The sequence below is a fragment of the Pteropus medius genome, unplaced genomic scaffold (assembly GCF_902729225.1).
Source record: "Pteropus medius unplaced genomic scaffold, Ma_sr-lr_union100, whole genome shotgun sequence".
NCBI classification, from domain to species: domain Eukaryota; kingdom Metazoa; phylum Chordata; class Mammalia; order Chiroptera; family Pteropodidae; genus Pteropus; species Pteropus medius.
Window position 1 is genome coordinate 7433411 of NW_024347788.1, and position 17212 is coordinate 7450622.

At 44.3% G+C, this 17212-nt stretch overlaps 1 protein-coding gene across 1 annotated transcript in view; it reads left to right on the plus strand.

The window, feature by feature from the left end:
* The window catches only part of DGKH (diacylglycerol kinase eta), a 163123-nt gene that overhangs the window by 46677 nt on the left and 99234 nt on the right, over positions 1-17212 (plus strand). Inside the window, 1 exon segment of the mRNA XM_039877212.1 lies at positions 15441-15551. Within this exon segment, the coding sequence (XP_039733146.1) occupies positions 15441-15551 (111 nt within the window).

Genomic DNA, 17212 nt, shown 5'->3' on the forward strand with positions numbered 1-17212 from the left:
GGAAGTCCAAGATCATGGCGCCAGCGGAGTCTCGGTCTGGTGAGGTCTTGCTTCCTGGTTCACAGATGGCCGTCTTCTAGCTGTGTCCTCACATGGCAGAAGGGGCCAGGAGCTCTCGAGCGTGTCTTTTATAGGGGCACTGATTCCATTCATGAGGACTTGGCCTTTGTGACCTGGTACCTCCCAAACTGTCATATTGTGGATTAGGCTTCAGCATATGAATTTTGAGGGGGTACACAAAAATTCAGTCTGTCACACCCGGGAAGTGTAGTGTCACCGGGCAGCCTCCAAGGTTGCTCACGTCATTGCCATTGCCAGCCAGCAGAGAGTGGGAAAGAGAGTCCACAGCCAGATCAGGTGACCGTGAGGGGATGACACTTAGGTCATACTCGTTGCTGGTACTCACATCCGTTCAGTGTAGACTTAGCCACACGGCCACACGCAGGGGAGGCCAGGACATGGCATTTGTAACCAGCGGGCCAAGTATCGGGAGGAGGGAAGAAGGGGTTATGGTGGACTATTAGCTGTTTCTCTCACACACAGATTTTCCTCTGCTCTGCACAGGAGCTTTCTACCTGGAGGCTCATATTTATTAAACAAAGTTTTATTTAATGCCTAAAGCTAATAGTCACGCATCATAATGTTTCTGAGTTTGGTTACTTGCCATCCGTCCACTGTAAGAAAAGCTGGTATTAGTAGTAAAGCAGTATTAAATGACTAACAAATATAATTTAAATTTTTTTAAATTTTCTGAGGTGCTTTTTAAAAAAAATATACATCACCTTGGACTTCTAAAACAATTTGTATAGTTATATGTGTGTATGTGTGTAATTTTCAACTTTTACAACCTAGGGTTGTACACTTGATAAAAGCAAAAGACAAACATTTTTTTGGAACCAGGTGGTAAATTTTCTTGTTAAAGCCCATTTGGACTTTGATGCTGCTACTCTAAGGTGGCCATTTGCTTTCTCGTGTACAAAACTATTCTAAACTTTTATCTTTCCTGTTTTATGTGCTACTTTTAGATTTTTGGGGTCATAGTTACAAACTAGCTTATTAAAGTTTATAAGGAGATGACCAGAGTATGCATACCTTTTATTATGCAAGTACATTAAAATGGAATTAGAGGATGTTTAAAATCTTTTCTAGAATCTTAAGTATGAGCTTATTATCTCCATGACCGTAGGCATTTTTAGCGGTTTTGTTTATGATTGCTCAGAATCGTTTCTGACATGTACACACTCAATAAACGTGTTAAATGAACGAAAAGATATCTAAAATACAATATGTTTCATGTATGAATCATCGAACCTCGTTTTTTCCTCTGCACTTAAGGAATATATATGTATTTCTTAGACATCCGAGTGGTGTAGCCCGTATTCACCTCACCCTCCAAGGGAAAAACGCAGTAAGCACGAGAGTCCTCTGTGGCTCTGTAAATGTCAGCGGAGGATCTGAGTGCATGCAGAGACTCGTGTGTACTTAGGGTACCCCACACGCTGTGGACTAACACAGGCATCCGGGTGGAGGGAGATGCGAATTAGAGAAGGAAAGGAAATGTTCCATTTCATCCCAACAACAGCAGAAACATCCACTTTTCAACATAGCTTTTCTCAAGTGAATTGGAGTTTGAGGAGGATGAAGAGGAAATAAAAATAGCCTCCTACAGTGACTTCGGGGTCCGGGGGAAAGAGTCTTCTAAAGACTGAGCGGGTAACGCACCCCGTGTTATGATTTATTTTACTCTCATGCTGTAAAGCGTTTTTCAGTTTTCATACACCACTGACAGCAGTGAAAACGAGAGCGATGAGCTCCTGAGAGTAAATATTCTCGGCGCATCCCTCTCCTCTGCGAATCCATTGCCTCTTACAGATCGGGCTCTGGGAGGACCGAGCACGTGGCATTGCCAACCAGTGAGCTCCGCTTGTTCAGGTGACACATTTGGGAAGAGGGAAGTTACGTGCAGCATGTAAGGGCAGATCACTGAGGGGGGAAATCCTGGAGAAGAGCATTCTGGGCCCGTGGAAAGCCACTGACACAAAGGCCGCGAGATGGGAGGATGTGTGTCTTGTTCGGCTGACCACAAGTGGACCAGTTCGCCAGGAGCATTAGCCGCAGGAGCGGGTGGACACTGCACGAGAGAGGAGGCCACCAAAGCAGTAAAGATGTGGCCAGTCAAGGGCCTTCAACGCAGAGTTTTTGTTGAAGTCTGTGGTTTATGAACAACCAGCAAAGATTCTGAACACGGAAGCGATAGGGTGACCTCTGCATCGTCAGGAAATCATTCTGGAAGGAGGAAGTGCGGAGAATCCGTTTGGTGTCAGGAAGACGGTGTGTTTTTCATGTTTATGTCCACGTGATTGTCTTTATGAACAATAGGGAGCTTCCAGATCATGCTGTTCGGCCGAGGCCCCCGCCCCAGCCAGCCCGCCTCCCTGTGAGCGAGGAAGAGCTGTGAGAACAGGCCCTGAACAGGCGAAGACGAGGGCCCGGCTCCTTGATTTTGATCCAGAGACCTTGAGTGTGGTGTCTCCCTGAGCTCGTGCCCCTTGTTGGCAGGGGGACATCTCGTGTGCGCTGCTGGGGGAGCCGAGACAGGCACGTCCTGTGGTCCCTCTTTGGGGGAGGTGGGTATTGATAAAAGAAAAAAAATTGGGGAGGACGAGAGGTTTTTTGTTCATATTGTCTAGGATCATCCCGTCTTGTCCCTTATGTGATTGCCAACCTTTGGTGAAGACTTGTTTGATCTGTTTTGCCTCCAGTTTATTAAGGGTCTTTAAGAGCTGTCTTCCACGCTTGGCCAAACTTAAAAGGGGAGCAGTACTTCCAAATGTAGGGTCCGTGCTGGTGGCGGTCGGTCTAGCTGGACCAGCTCTTGTCCCCAGCAGGTGCTTCTTCCTCTAGCGCTAGTCTTCCCTTCTGCACAGGAGGTGATTCGCTAGGTGTAGGTGAGAAGTCATGAAGGTGCTAGAATCGGGGCACTTGCCGTTGAAGCAGAAAGGAAGACCAGATTTCGAAAGCATTTTGAGGGAAGACTAGAGAATCTCGGGACAAGGGAGAATCCAAGAGAGGTTGGAAGTCTGGGGATGGTGTGCTTCGGGGAATGCTGCCGCTTGCTGCTAGCAGATGGGATCGCGGGACGAGGAGCAGAGTTGCTGTGGAGGGTGCTGAGTTCATCTGGAATTCCGAATAGGATGAGGGACTTTTACTCAGGGTTGGGTAGTTGTTCACTGGAAGTTTCAGAATTCGCATCTAGGTTTCCTGAGCCAGATCAATGTGTTTTTTCCTTTTTCTCTATGAGACGTATATTACTAAGACATATATTACTTGCCATATAAAGTACTTGTTGAGTTTCAGGTGGTGAGAGAATCTCCATGTGGAGATGTCACATAAGCAGTTGTCAACGGAGCTGGAGTGAAACTTTGAGAATAAATGTAGAAGTTTTGGGAGTTATGTGTATGTTTAGAGGACATAATTGGAGCAAAGTAAAGGGATAAGTTTACCCGGAGAGATGTGGCTCGTGGGATATAACTGGAAATAGTCAAGGGCAGTTTTCTTGAAGAAAGAGTGAAAGCTATGCAGTTAGGCCGAAGAAAAGGAGAGACGCAAAAGAATAGTCTTTTTTTTTTTTTAAGAAGTTTTAGAGTCATGGGGAGAAAGGCATAGATTGTGACCTAGGATGGACTCAAGAGGTGAAAAAAGTTTTTCCTTCTTAAGATCAGACATGCCAAGCAAGGGCAGGGAGGGAACGATCAGAGACGGAGGGCGGAGGAAGTAGTTCAGTTGAGTTTCACGAACGATGAATCCCGCTGAGGAGCGTGGGACCAGGGACGCGGAGATGAAGTCAGCACGGTGCCGCCTGTGGGACGTTTACTGCCCAATAAAGAGCAGGAAAAAGAATCACGTAGGATCAGCGAATATCTACTAAGCGTGATGCGCTGGGAGCCGCTGTCAGTACTTTACATACTTCGACTCATCCAGTCCTCGCAACACCCCTGCGAGCTCGTGGTCATCGTCGTCATCCACGTTTAAATGAGAGGAAACTCAGGCACAGAAAGGTTATTTCTCAAGGGCTTGAACAGCTCGTCAGCCATGGAGCCAGACTCTGCACCTCTGCGATTCACGTAGCCAGATGATCACACTGCGTCACGAGGAGAGACGTTCCAACGAGGTCCCCAAGTAGCCTAAAGGAGGGCGGAGCTCGGTTTTGTGGGAGGGGAGAGGAGGAGGGTGGCGGGGGAGGGTCTCAGAGGAGGAATAAATAGACAGCAGGGGATGGATCCAGATAAAGGAACAGACTGTCACGAACAAAGCACAGAACCCACGGTGGTATTAGGTGTGTGTGTGTATACTGTTTACCTAGTCATTTGCACAGTCATTTGCACAGTCATTTGCACAGTCATTTGCACAGCCTCTGACCTTTCCTCTGCCCTGTCCTAATTGCAGTGGACAGTCACATTTGATTTTATTCATTTCCATCAACAGTTAAGATGTTTTTTAAAAATCTATGAGAACTGGGTTATCCTTATAGAGATATCGGTCCTTTTTAAATATAACATATATGTGTCTACCTACCTACTACCTAACTATGAATTGGCAGAAATCTGAGAATTTCCTACGCATTTGGGACCCAGGTAATCTCTGGGGAAGAACCAGAGGCTTGAGAGGCAGATTATTGAACGTACAATTTAAATTCCAGAAAATAAGCACACGATTGTGCAGACGATGGTTACTAGCCCTTTCCGAGATAAATACATGTGGTGAACATGATTCCTGGTTACATGTGGTTGGTCTGCCACGTCTTCCATAATCTCCTTCTGCTAGAGCTTCACCTGCTCCATCCCATCTCGGCCCCACCCCAACCCCAACCCCCAGTTCCTGCCTCACCCAAACTGCAGTCGGCAGGGGGAGCAGCGGGAGAGCAGCAGAATGATGCTCAGGCACGGCGTGAGCTTGTCTGTTCTGCACATTAGTTACTAGTTTAAAAAAATAAGTGTAATGTTCAGTGGTTTATTTTAGGCCACATCTAAATGCCCCTGAATCAAACTTGTTGTGTCATGGTAGCCGTGTCGGAAAGTGGTCACATCAAAATGTCACGTGTGGACAAAGGGGTTTTTTGTTTTGGAAGTGAGTAAGGGTGTTTAATAAAGGAAGAAGTGAATTCGGAATTGGCAGAATGGCTTTTTTACTCCTTTACCACAGAATTCTTTATTATGTGCCACTCACGGTTGTTGGCAGGGTTCATCTAATTGACAAAAGGCCCATCCTTGTTCCTGGCTCTGAAAGAAAAACCTGAGTCATAGGTATGACACTGCCACCACCCTGTGGTGACATGCTGTAGTTCATTGTATTTTATGGGGGGCGGGGGGGAAGCATACCTGGTGTGTATGCACATTTTGTATCTTCTTTAAATAAAAGTATAATAGTACGTTATAAAATCATATATTTTTATCTCTTTAATATTACCTATTAGAAAAACACATTTAGAAACTCCTAAAAAAGGAACATATAAAAAAACAGAGAGAAAGCTTAATTTTAGGAATTAATTAAAAGTTTACAAAATAACTAGTGTCTCAGGAAGGCAATTATATATCTATAGCTTTTCTGAAGAAAATTACAAACCAGTATAAGGGACAAAGTAGGACTCATTAGGTGGTTTATTGATATAGAGGGCAATTAGAATACGTTGGATAACGTCCATGATTTTGCTTTAGAATGCATTGATTTATGTTTAAATATGGGTCCCAAATATTAGCAGTTACAGTACTTCAGACGTAATGCTGACGACGTCGAGAATGCACTCCGCGTGCTGCGGCGAAGGGACGTCGTAGCTTCACGGGGGTCCCTGCCCTCCGTCCCTGGGTCGGAGGAGCAGCAGGTGCCTGGCCCCGCGTGACAGGTCGGAACGTTCTCGTCTGCACGCGGGAGGGGTCCTCGGGTCGTGGTGCAAAGCCTCTTCCTCGCTGGGTTGGAGGATGAGGCGCTGCGGGACCTCAGAGCCACGTTAGAGTTTATGCGTCACCTGACTTAACGGGCAGGTGCACGCACGGGGCCGGAGGCTGTGAGCCGCCTGCAGGCCGGGTGACCAGGCGACAGTCTCAGCACACGCGCCCCGGACAGCCCGAATACGGTGTGTGTGTCTTATACGTAAAAATAAACTTAGGTGTGGGAAATTTTTCCAAAAACAACAGTGGTTGTATATGAATAACCACAAATGAAAGTGTTTCACAAAGTTCTAGAACATTAAATGCCATTAAATGAACATTGTATAAATATTAAATATCATCATATTAAATGCGTATAATCATCTTGCCTCGGGGCTTTGGGGCTGTATTTCTTGGGGCTGTAGAGTCCCCTCCGTGGCGCCCAGCATGGGAAGCCGCTGCTCAGGTCCTGCTTTGGCTCTCCAAAGTGCCCGTCCTGTGTCCTCAGGTTATTGTGATACACAAAACTGCTAGACGCCCCGCGCCCCGCCCCCCCCCCCGCCCGCCGCTCAAGTGGCAGTTTATAAAAAATGTTTTGTGATGTCATAAAAGGCAAAGCACCCGAATCACCTTATTGTATTGCCCTGAGGACTGGGTCCAGAAGCACCCCCGGTCCCCGTTCTCCGGGAAGCTGGGGCGCCCTTTCATGCTGGGGCGCCCTCTCGTGCTGGGGCGCCCCCTCCTGCTGCGTTACCGTCCCGCCGAACCGTCCTTGCGTCGTTCCCACCGCGGTCCTCCTGCCAGCATTTGCTTCCTTGCTGGATGAGGCCGGTGCCAGCACAGGCTGCGGGGTGCTTTGGGACGGAGACACACTCGGGGGTCTTCTCCTCCTTATCAGCCCCCGCCCCGCATTTCCCAGGTCCCGGGGCTTCCTCTCTTCGTTTGGAAGTCTTAGTCTAGACTTCTGCAAATCAAGTCAGTTTTCTCTCGGAATGGTTGTTGAGAATCGCCTGGTTTCTTGTGCGTGGCTGGTTCTCAAGGCGAGGAAGGGAAGAGCTTGAGCGAGCATGCGAGAGTGATTAACGCCCCCCCCCGCACCCCGCCACTCCCCCCACCTGCCTTGGAGCAGAGCCAGTGGGGATGGGAAGAGGGTCGGCATGGCATGTGAGCCGGCTCCACGCACACAGAAAGAAACACGTTCAGTATGAGAGATTCAGTGCCTCCCTAGAGATGTGTTTGAGGAAGGTTCTTACACCAATTTTTTAAATGCTCAGAGCCAGGTAAGGACAAATGGTGAGATTGAATAGTATCGGTTAAAGGCGAATGAAAAAAATGCTGCATTCTATCTTTTTAAAGGCGTCTACAAATTATTATACTCAGTGTCATTTATGAGAGTGTTTATGAAGCCTGGGTGACAGTTACAACCATCAAAAGAGATTTTAATGCGTGCAGCTTCCGATGCTTCTACTCCAAGCCTGTTGAGCCCACACCTCCCAGGCGTTAATCTCAGTAAGGTGTTCCCGGTGACTCAGACGACCAGCTGGATTTTACAACAGCTGGTATACTCGATGAAGCTTAATGCAACATATGTACTCATTTCAGTAAAGATCTCGAATTTGATTTTAAGGAAGTAAGAAATTCATGGTTAGACAAAATTCTGAAGGGGAGAGAAGGGTACAAGGCACAAAGCCAAAAGGTCCTAGAATCAAGAGGAACTGATGGGAAATTTTGGTGGCAGATAGAAAAGCCAGGCTTGAAGCAGTTTAACAGGAGGCCAACAGATGCATCAGAATGAGATCAAATGGTAAATGCTTACATTTTCTGCAGAGACGTTTGCAGACGAGAAAGACATGGCCACAAGACAGGCAGCCCTGGGCCCAGATCCCAGAATGCCGTTGAGTTTCCTGCCCACGGTTTTTTTAAGACACTGTCCAGTTCAGGTTCCCCCCAGAGGACATCTCAGCTGTCCTCCCTGAATGTCCGCCTTCACGTCATCCATTCATTTGTAGGGAATAAGTCAGAGCTGTTCTCTGTGCTGGGGCGGTGATAAGTGCTGGGACTCTGCTCTCAGTGAGGTAGAGCTGTCAGTTTGGGGCTAATTAAATTTTGAAGTACCAGAGGCCTCCAGGTGGTGTCATCCAGCAGCCATTGTCATCATTTTCTGATTCTTACCGGTAAACAAGATCGATGCTCTGAGAAATAAAATCATATTATATAGCAGTTACAAACTCTGAACCATTGCTTTATTAAATACAATTTCATGATTGATTTCTGTTCTTATTAGAAATGTTTAGAAAGCTTTACTCGTTTTGGGACTGTATACTGTAGGTTATACGTGGTTATATGTGGTCTTTGATAATTTTTCTAAGTATAAGCGTTAGGCCGTTGTTCAGGAAGGTTCTCTCTCTTTTAACTTGTGTCAGCCTCACTTCCAACACCTTTTTCTCAAAGTGTGACGTGCTGAGTCCCTTACGGTGCGTTATATAGTATCTGAGAGTTTATGAAAGGTATTTACACATCATTTTGTTTCATTTTGTTTCAAGTTAACAACTCTGAGGAATACAGGGCAGGTATTATTTATCCTCATCTTACAAGTAGGGAAATTTAGGTTTATAGATCTTTTTACATGTTTGAGGCCACAAAGCTAATAAATGGTAGAGTCAGAAGTGGATCCTGACCTAGGGCTCTTTTTAGGGGTCAGGTCTATTTCTTTTATACTTTCTGCCAGTATACTGACTTGCTGGAAAGAAACATTGAAATATCTTGCTCCATTAAATTCTCCAAATTCTTATCAGTCAAAGAAAAAAAAAGTTTTAATCTTTCTAAGTTTTCCTTTTCGGATTATTCAATAAATCAGTTAACATGTATTAATTACTTTGTTAGCATCAAATATATGGCCATCTGTCAGATGGAAAAATAAATACGAGAGATACAAATTTAAACAAATTCTTATATGATTAATGCTGTAAACATTATCTGAGCATGGGTGCACCTAGGCTGTGAGGGTGGCCTGAGCCTTGAAGGATGATGGGATGGGGTTGGGACGTTTACAAGAAGGTGCAGGAGGCAGTGTATGAGTAGAGGGAGCTCATGGAAAGCTTGGACATAGGGAAACATGGAGGATTTGGGGATTAGCAGGTATCTCTCTTTTACGCTGCTGCCAGGTAAATGCAGGATTGTTGGCTGCTGAAGATGAAGCTCAGGTGTTCACTTGTGGAAGCAAGAGTCTGTGCCCCGTCAGTCAGGCTGGAATTACACTGTGCATCTTAAACTAGGATTTGGTGGGATTGAATCTCTTAATCGGGGATGATTCCACCCCTTGCGAGGAGCATGGGTGAGTGAGGGGGAAACCGACAGCCCAGAAGGCATTCGGGGAGCTGCTGAGTCCAAGGGAAGGAGAGAAGCTGGAGCTGAGGCTGTGGCAGGAGGCAAGGAAGTGAAGAGATAAAATCTTTCCTATAAGAACGCTTCCTATGGGGACAAATATTGATAATATCTTGTCATGCCACATTTTTAAAGAGTTATGTATTCTTTCATGTCCATGATCTCACGTGTCATCATAGCACGTTGTGACTGACATACAGGTATTATTTCCACTTTAGTCTGTAAAACTAAAGAGGCTTACCGTTAAAGAATGTCAGATAGACTCACAATGTTAGAGTTTTCTGTCCAGACACCCAGGAAGGCATACGCAGCTTTTCCGGAGCTTATTTGACAGAATGGATTAGAAAGTGTAGATGGCAAAGAAAATTCTCTTTGGGGGAATGGAGTAGGCAGTAGTTAAAAGAGACAGGAGAGAAGTGATTACATACAAAACCTAGAGTGTTGAGAACTCGGTCGACCCATGTCTTTGACCATGCGAGCTGCTGTAACAAAAATATTGTAAACTGGGTGGCTCAAACAACAAATATTTATTTCTCACGGTTTGGGAGGCTGGGAAGTCCAAGATCAAGGCGCTGGTGTCTGGTGGGGACTTGCTTCCTCGTTCACAGATGGCCATCTTCTAGCTGTGTTTTCACGCAGTAGAAGGGCCGAGAGGACTCTCTGGGGTCTCTTTGATGACGACACTCATCCCACATCAAGGGCGCTCCCCTCATGACCCAATACCTCCCCAAGGCTCTACCTCCTCAAACCATCAAATTGGGCGTGAGGATTTCACTTCTGGGGGACACAGACATTCAGTCCGTAACAACCCACCTCTTCCCATCACAACGAATTCCGTTCCCATTCCTAGAAGAGAAGTTAGGGATCATAATGTGACAAGAATAGGATAAGCGAGAGATTCTTCTGGAAGTTTCGAAGGCATCTGTAAAAGAGGAGTCATCGCCGACATTTCCACTTTGTCATATCAAGCTTTTTATCCTGCCTATCTGATGGCCCAGAATAGTTAACATATAAAATGTACATTTATGAGATCAATCAGGCAGTAACTGATTTTTCAAAGATTCTTAGCTTACCAAAAAAACCCTGTGTGCAAAGTTGCACTCTGCTTAGCGCATTAAGGTAGCATTCCATCTAAGTAACTTGGACTCGTGGCACAAGCGATGTTTTGAAATGTGTAGAGCACCCGCATGTGTTTAACTTAAAAGAGAAAGTACTGTTGTTGGCTCGAAGCAGGAGGCACGAAGTGAGCAATACCACAGCTTTAGGACGTTGGACTAGAAAAACAGTCTCAGAAAGCCAGCTAGATAAGACAGCTTTCAAGTTAAAGCTTATTTTATGGAAATATTTTTTTCAAAGCTAAATTCATTTTCCTTTTTGTTTTTAATATTTGGAAACTGGATTGTCAGATTACAGTTGAGGTCTATATGGCTTTACTGATTTTTCGTAAGAGTCAGATAGGACTAAACTAATATCTGCCAGATTATAAGACTAAATGGCGGTTAATGTAAATGTCCTAAACCCATTTTTGAGGGAGAGGAGAGCTTATCCCTTATCCGAGAGATTGTGAACAAAATAAAATTAAAATCTAATACTTAATGTTAATAGATTTGTAATTATAACTCTGATCCACTTTCTTATATCTGTTACTAGTTTCGTTATTATAGTGGAATATTAATATTTGAATAGTATAAATATTATGATTTTAAAGACTGCTTCTCTGTTTCTTCACTTAGAATAAGTATTTTGAGATTTTCACTTAGAATAAGTATTTTGAGATTTTTGGAGTCACATGTTTTTCTTTGAACCGCACTTTGATTATATGATTATATTTGCTAAAGCTGTTGCAAATTAATCATTTTTTGTTATGTTTTTGCTTATATAAGTATTTGTTTAACTAGCTGTATATAAACAGAAGTTTATTTTGGGGATTAGCTTTCATGTAGATAACTGTCTCCTACTTAAATCTTTTAAATCACATCTCTTAGAGAAAAGCAAGCTAGCTTCAGAACGATTTTCCTTCTTTTTTTTTTCCCCTTGAAGAATTTAAAATTAACTGTTTACATACTGTAACACAGAGAAGTTCGTAAATATGTGAAGGTGAGGACTTTATCTTCCCCATCTTTTTATTTCCCACGGCCTCGTATGTTGCAGATTAATCCATGCTTATGCAAGATTTAAAGACCATAAAGTTATACAGAAAAAAAAAGCAGATAAATTATTCGCTTCGAGTGACTATGTAAAGACCATCTCTAAGTGAGCTGTATTCTTAAAGTCAAAATCGACATTTTGCTGTCCCTCTGGCTGTCTCTCTCGACCCTGTCACCAGGACTGCACCTGAGGCTCATCCGCCTTTGTGCATTGTATCTGCTTGTTTACAGACCTGGAAATGGCAGGCTCAGACCTGCTGAATGCTGGAGGCCATGGAATCATTTTCAGCCATCATTTCCTGTTTTCTAATTTTTTATTCTTCAAAAATACAAAATTATCTTACCATTTTACACCCTAACTAAAAATTGTTCCTTTCAACACTTATGGAGGCTCTAAGGTGGCAGCTAATGTGTCAGATAGAGATGTTGTTAAAATACATGGGACACGGTCTTTGCTCTTATGAGAGTCACAGCATGGCAGGACCACAAACATGTAAACCGATGGATGCCGTTCGCTGCCGTTACACAGATCGACTCAGAGGGACAAAGGCAGGAGTGGTCCCTTCTTCCCGTGGGGTCAGAGAAGCCTTCACAGAGCAGTGGCACTGGGTAGAGTTGAGGCGATTAGGAGCTTTCGAGACAGGCAGATTGAGGCAGGGACATTCGGGGCAGAGTTGGGAAGAGCGTGGGAAGGGCAGGCGACGAGGTTGGAGAGCATCGTACGGGGTCTTTTTTTGGTACGTATAGAAGATTAGACTTCATGCTGCCGGTCGTCGAGAACCAGTGCAGGGCTTTAAGCTGTGGCAGAATCGAATCAGGTTTCCATTTCTAAAAGTCACTCTGATGACCGTGCAGGGGAAGCAGTGGCTTACTTACACTTTCTTCAAACCGTGCGTGTAGAACACAGAGAGAACACACATTCCATTTTCTTCCCGATTGCCTTAAACAGAACTTTGCAAAACTCCCAGTACACTCAAAAATTCAAATTTCCAAGTGATTTGTTCTTCGGGTAAGTTACGTTTGCGTAGCGTTTCAGTACCTCGTGTCTGGGTTTAAGAATCGCAGACTCTCCACGCTGGGTCACGTCAGATGCGGCCGCCATGCGCTTCTCACTGCCCTTTCTCTCTCGGTCCTTCGCATGTAGTTGCCCAAGCCAAATGCTTAGCCTTCTCCTTGGTTCTCTTCTGTGTCTCGTCCTTCATGGCTGCCAGTAAGCCCAGTAGATTCTGGCTCCAAAGTAACATCTCAGATTGTCCCATCTCAGTGATGCTAGAACCTTAGTTCGAGCTTCTGGTGTCTCTTTCTTGGATAACTACAGCAGCCTCTTAACTTGTCCCCCACTTTCTCACCCAGCTCCCCATTCTCTCTCTCTCCTGCTTCAAACATTTTTCTAGCTTTTTGCACTTAGAATGAAAAGCAGACTCCCCGTCGTGGCCCGCAGCTTCCAGCTCGTCTCCCTCAGCCTCATCCCTTGACACTCTGCCCTGCTCCAGCTGTTACTTGCCCTTACAGTGGCCTCTGAACGCGAATTCCCTTCTTCCAAGAAGCTCTTATAATTTGGTGCCTGGCAAATACTCCCTGAACTTAATAGCATAATGATATCATAATGACAACACTTTCTGCCACTTATTGAATGTTTTCTGTAACCCAGACAGTGTGCTAAGTGCTCTCCAGGCATCATCTTATAATTAAATTAGATGCAACGAGCTTGTGAAGTTGGGATTATTAGTCCCATATTTTAAGAGAGGAAACCGGAGCACAGACAGCTGAAGTTGCTGGCCCAGATTCATGCTGTTAGCGTGTGGCAGAGCCTGGCTGGAAGACTGTGTCTCGGTCCAGACTGAGCTCTTCGGTACTAAAGTTTCAAAGTATTTCGTTATCATTAAATTGTAATGATCTCACCATTCCTAGAGGACCAGTTTGAGCAAACTGTAGGGAAGATCTCTTATTGAGATTGAAAGTAAGCATTAATGTAATTAACTGCCTTATTAGTGACGGCAGACTCTTTTCAATATTTTATGTCACGTTGATGATAAAAGACAGTGTAAGGTAAAAATTGGGAATAAACTTGAATTGAGCAGACGGGTTTGATCTCAGTACCTGCTCTACATTCATATAGGTCTCAGTATCGTACATGCTAGATGATGTTCTTGGTACTTAAGCTATTATCATGTGCAACCCGGTGGGATGGATTAAAATCGTGGTTCTATGAGCTGTTTTTGTCTTGGAGGCTTGCTATAGCATTAATGCTCCTCTGTGAATTCAGGATAAACATGATCCATCTCGGGCCCCATCCCAAGAGGATCATTTTGAGTTCAGTCCTGTGACATGTCTCCTAAGGACAATGTCACAGCAAGGCTATAAGCTTCGTTTGCTTTAAGTTTAGTTTCCTCCTTTCTCTCTTTTTCCTTCCAGTTAAAATGAAATAGTAAATTTAACTTTACTAGATAAAATAAACTCAGGGATCTTCTACTCTAATAGGTAACAATAAACATAATAAACACATCAGTAGACATAATAAATACGTAACTTACGTTACACATTAGAAGATGCAGAGTACTTCGCATGGGAGAGTAAGAAAGATCGAGATGGGGAACACGTTGCTGTATTAAATTGGAGGTCGATGCAGTGGGTCCCGTCGAGAAGGTCGGAGAATCGGAGGCGAAGGATATCTGAGGGAAGAGCCCTCGAGGAGATGGTGGGTCCTCGGGGAGGAGCTCGGGTGCCCACTCGAACGCAAAGCACCGTCGTGGAGGGAGGGACCAAGTCAGGGATTGATACTAGGCGAAGTGGGAGGGTTGATGACGAAGTGAACTTGCATCACAAAGGGCTTAGCACAGCGTCTGGCCCAGCATCACAGAGCCCCTGCCTACTTCTCTCAGCCACGTCTCCGCCCCGCCTGGTAAACCCCATCTGCATTTACAACCAAAAGCTCTTTGAAGATCCCCAAATAAGCCATGCTGTTTTAAACTTTTCTGCTTTTGCACACACCTAAAATACCCTTCCCCATTCCTGGCCATTTCGATAAAGTCCTTTGAGACCCACCCCAGGCTCCCTCTGAGGTGGAGCTGATCCTTCTCTGGACCACCAGGCACGGTGCTTTGAATATGTGTTTGTTACACTAACATATGGCTAATGACAATTGACATTTAATGATCACTTACTGTGTGCCGTGCAGTAATCCTTTACGAGTTTTTCATTTATGCCTCGCCACAGCCCTGTAAGTTGTCATTCATCCCTTTTATAGATGAATAAATAAAGGCGTCAGGAAGTGTAGTAGGTTGCTTAAGATCATCCAGCTACTCAGTGGTGGCACCCGGAGCTGAGCACAAACAGGGGTTCTGGCTCCAGAGCCCATGCCTTTCTTTCGTTTTTTAAAAAATTTGAATTACCGTTGACATCTGTTTGTTTCAGGCGTACAGCATAACGATTAGACCTTTATATACCATAAGAGATGACCAGCGCCCATCTGATACCACGCGTAGTTATTATAATATTATTGAGCGTTTTCATGAGGGTTGCAGATGGGAGGAGTCGGGGAGGGGGCGGTGGGTGAAGAAGGTGAAAGGGGTTAAGTACAAATTGCCAGTTATAAAAATAGTCACGGGGATGAGAAGCCCATGCCTCCTTAACCATTATATTATACTGCACCTCTGTCCTTTCTGTCATTTATTAAACGCTTACTGTATACAAGTCAGTGTATGCATCACCCTGTATTGCGAGTGTTGGTTTACGTGCATGTGCCTTCCATACTATTTCCGACTACTCAGAGGTCAGGGAACCCTGTCCAATTTCCCTTTGCTCCTTGGGACTTTGCACATGAGCTCCCTTGGTTGGACAAGAAGGAGAAGAAAATACTCTCGTGTCATTTGTAGGACACGGGAAACAATATTCAAAACGTTAATGATAGTGTGTCATTAATTCTGAATATCTTTGGTTTCGAATTTCATTTTAATCATGGCATTGTACTTCTGCTTCTCCCCAGACCAGTATTAAAGAGGGGCAGCTGTTGAAGCAAACCAGTTCTTTCCAACGGTGGAAGAAGCGGTACTTCAAGCTTCGAGGCCGTACGCTTTATTATGCAAAGGACTCAAAGGTAACTCGAGAGAATTCTAGCGCAAGCGCTTGAGGTTGGGGATGGGTTTGGAAGTTTGGTTCTGTCACTGTTCTTGTCACGGGCCCACTACAGCCTGACTGCTCTTATGTGAGTTCAGTGTAAACGTGATCCCTCTTGGACCAAATCCCAAGGGAGCTAATTCAAGTCACTTTCACGGTGTCCCCGAAGGACAATCGAGCAGGAAGGTTCCAGTGTATTTTGCTTTCTTCCTTCCTTCCTTCTTTCCTTCCAGTTAAAATGAAACACTAAATGTAACCTTATCAGATACAATAAACTCAAAATTTTGGATTTCCCCCCTCTCCTTGATACTTTTTACCTCATAAATCTTTCCCTGGCCATGAGAGAGAATTTCTGTAGTTGCTAAGAAACCATTCTCTGGTTTCAGACAAGAGTTCGTATCCCAGTTCTAGCACTTTCCAGGGAAGTGGCTGTGGACAGACAGCGTGCGATGTTGAGAAGGGGTTTAAACGAGATAACAGACTTGAGGTGTTTGCCTGACACACAGAATCACCACTCAGTTATGCTAGTGGTTAAGAATAAAAATCGTAGTCAAATAAGATTACGGCTTTAAATAATTTTCATGTAACAGTTGAATAAAATAAGAATCAGATAGTTTGGGGAGAAAAAAATTGTAAGAATGAGTTTCCGTTTAGAACTGCTATTTTAGTAGACCTTCAAAAATAAACATTACGATTTCTTGCTACTGTGCCAGTTGAGTAATTGATCATTTCCATATTAAAAAAAAATGTATGTTTCTGATATAAATAGCAGAGTTGTGCACCAGGAAGTCAGAACAAATCAACAAACAAACCTAATTCTTAGTTTACGCAGCTGTAGAAGTAATAACCAAATAAAATAATCAATCTTATTTTAAAAGTCACCGTGTCTAGGGTTGTCCCTGATCTGGCTCCATCCTGACTTTTCACGTTTATTTCTCGGCAGCACTGACTGCTTGATAGTTTTCGGCTTTGCCCCTGTTCCTCACCTCCAAATAGCCTCCCCCCTGTCTCCACTTGACAAAATTCCTCATTTTGTTTAAGATCCCCCTCAAATAGCCTTTACTCCATTACTCACAAGGGAAAGAGTGTAAACTATCTGTGGCTGTCCGTAGCATTTTGTGGCATCTCTTCCACTTTTAATATATCGTCTGTCTCACATTAACATTAGCTGTGTCTGTTTCATCACCTGTGCTAGACTGTAAATTCTCTCGAGTCGGGGAACGAGTCTTCCAGTCAGATTGGTTGGATTGAAACACACCCCCTGGAGATCTTGGGGCGGTGGAGGCTGTCCAGGAAGGGGCCCCCTTTTTTGACACTTCTAGAGGAGACTTGTTCTGCCCGCCTTGCTGGAAGAACATTGAACGAGTATGAACAACAACCAAGTGACTAAAAGTGGGAAGGATACATTTATTTACTAGAATATTCTAACTTCTAAATCGTATATTTTTAGAGATTCCATTTCTGTGGAGGTTTTAACCACTGAAAAATTTTTGATGAAAACCACTTTTAAGAGTATAAAAGAAACATTCATCTTATATTCGCAGAGCGATTCACCGTCTCATTTGAACACATTTATAGATGAGGAAGATAAGGTCCAGAAAATTCCATGATCTGAGCCTGGACTCGTTCTTTTCATTTCTC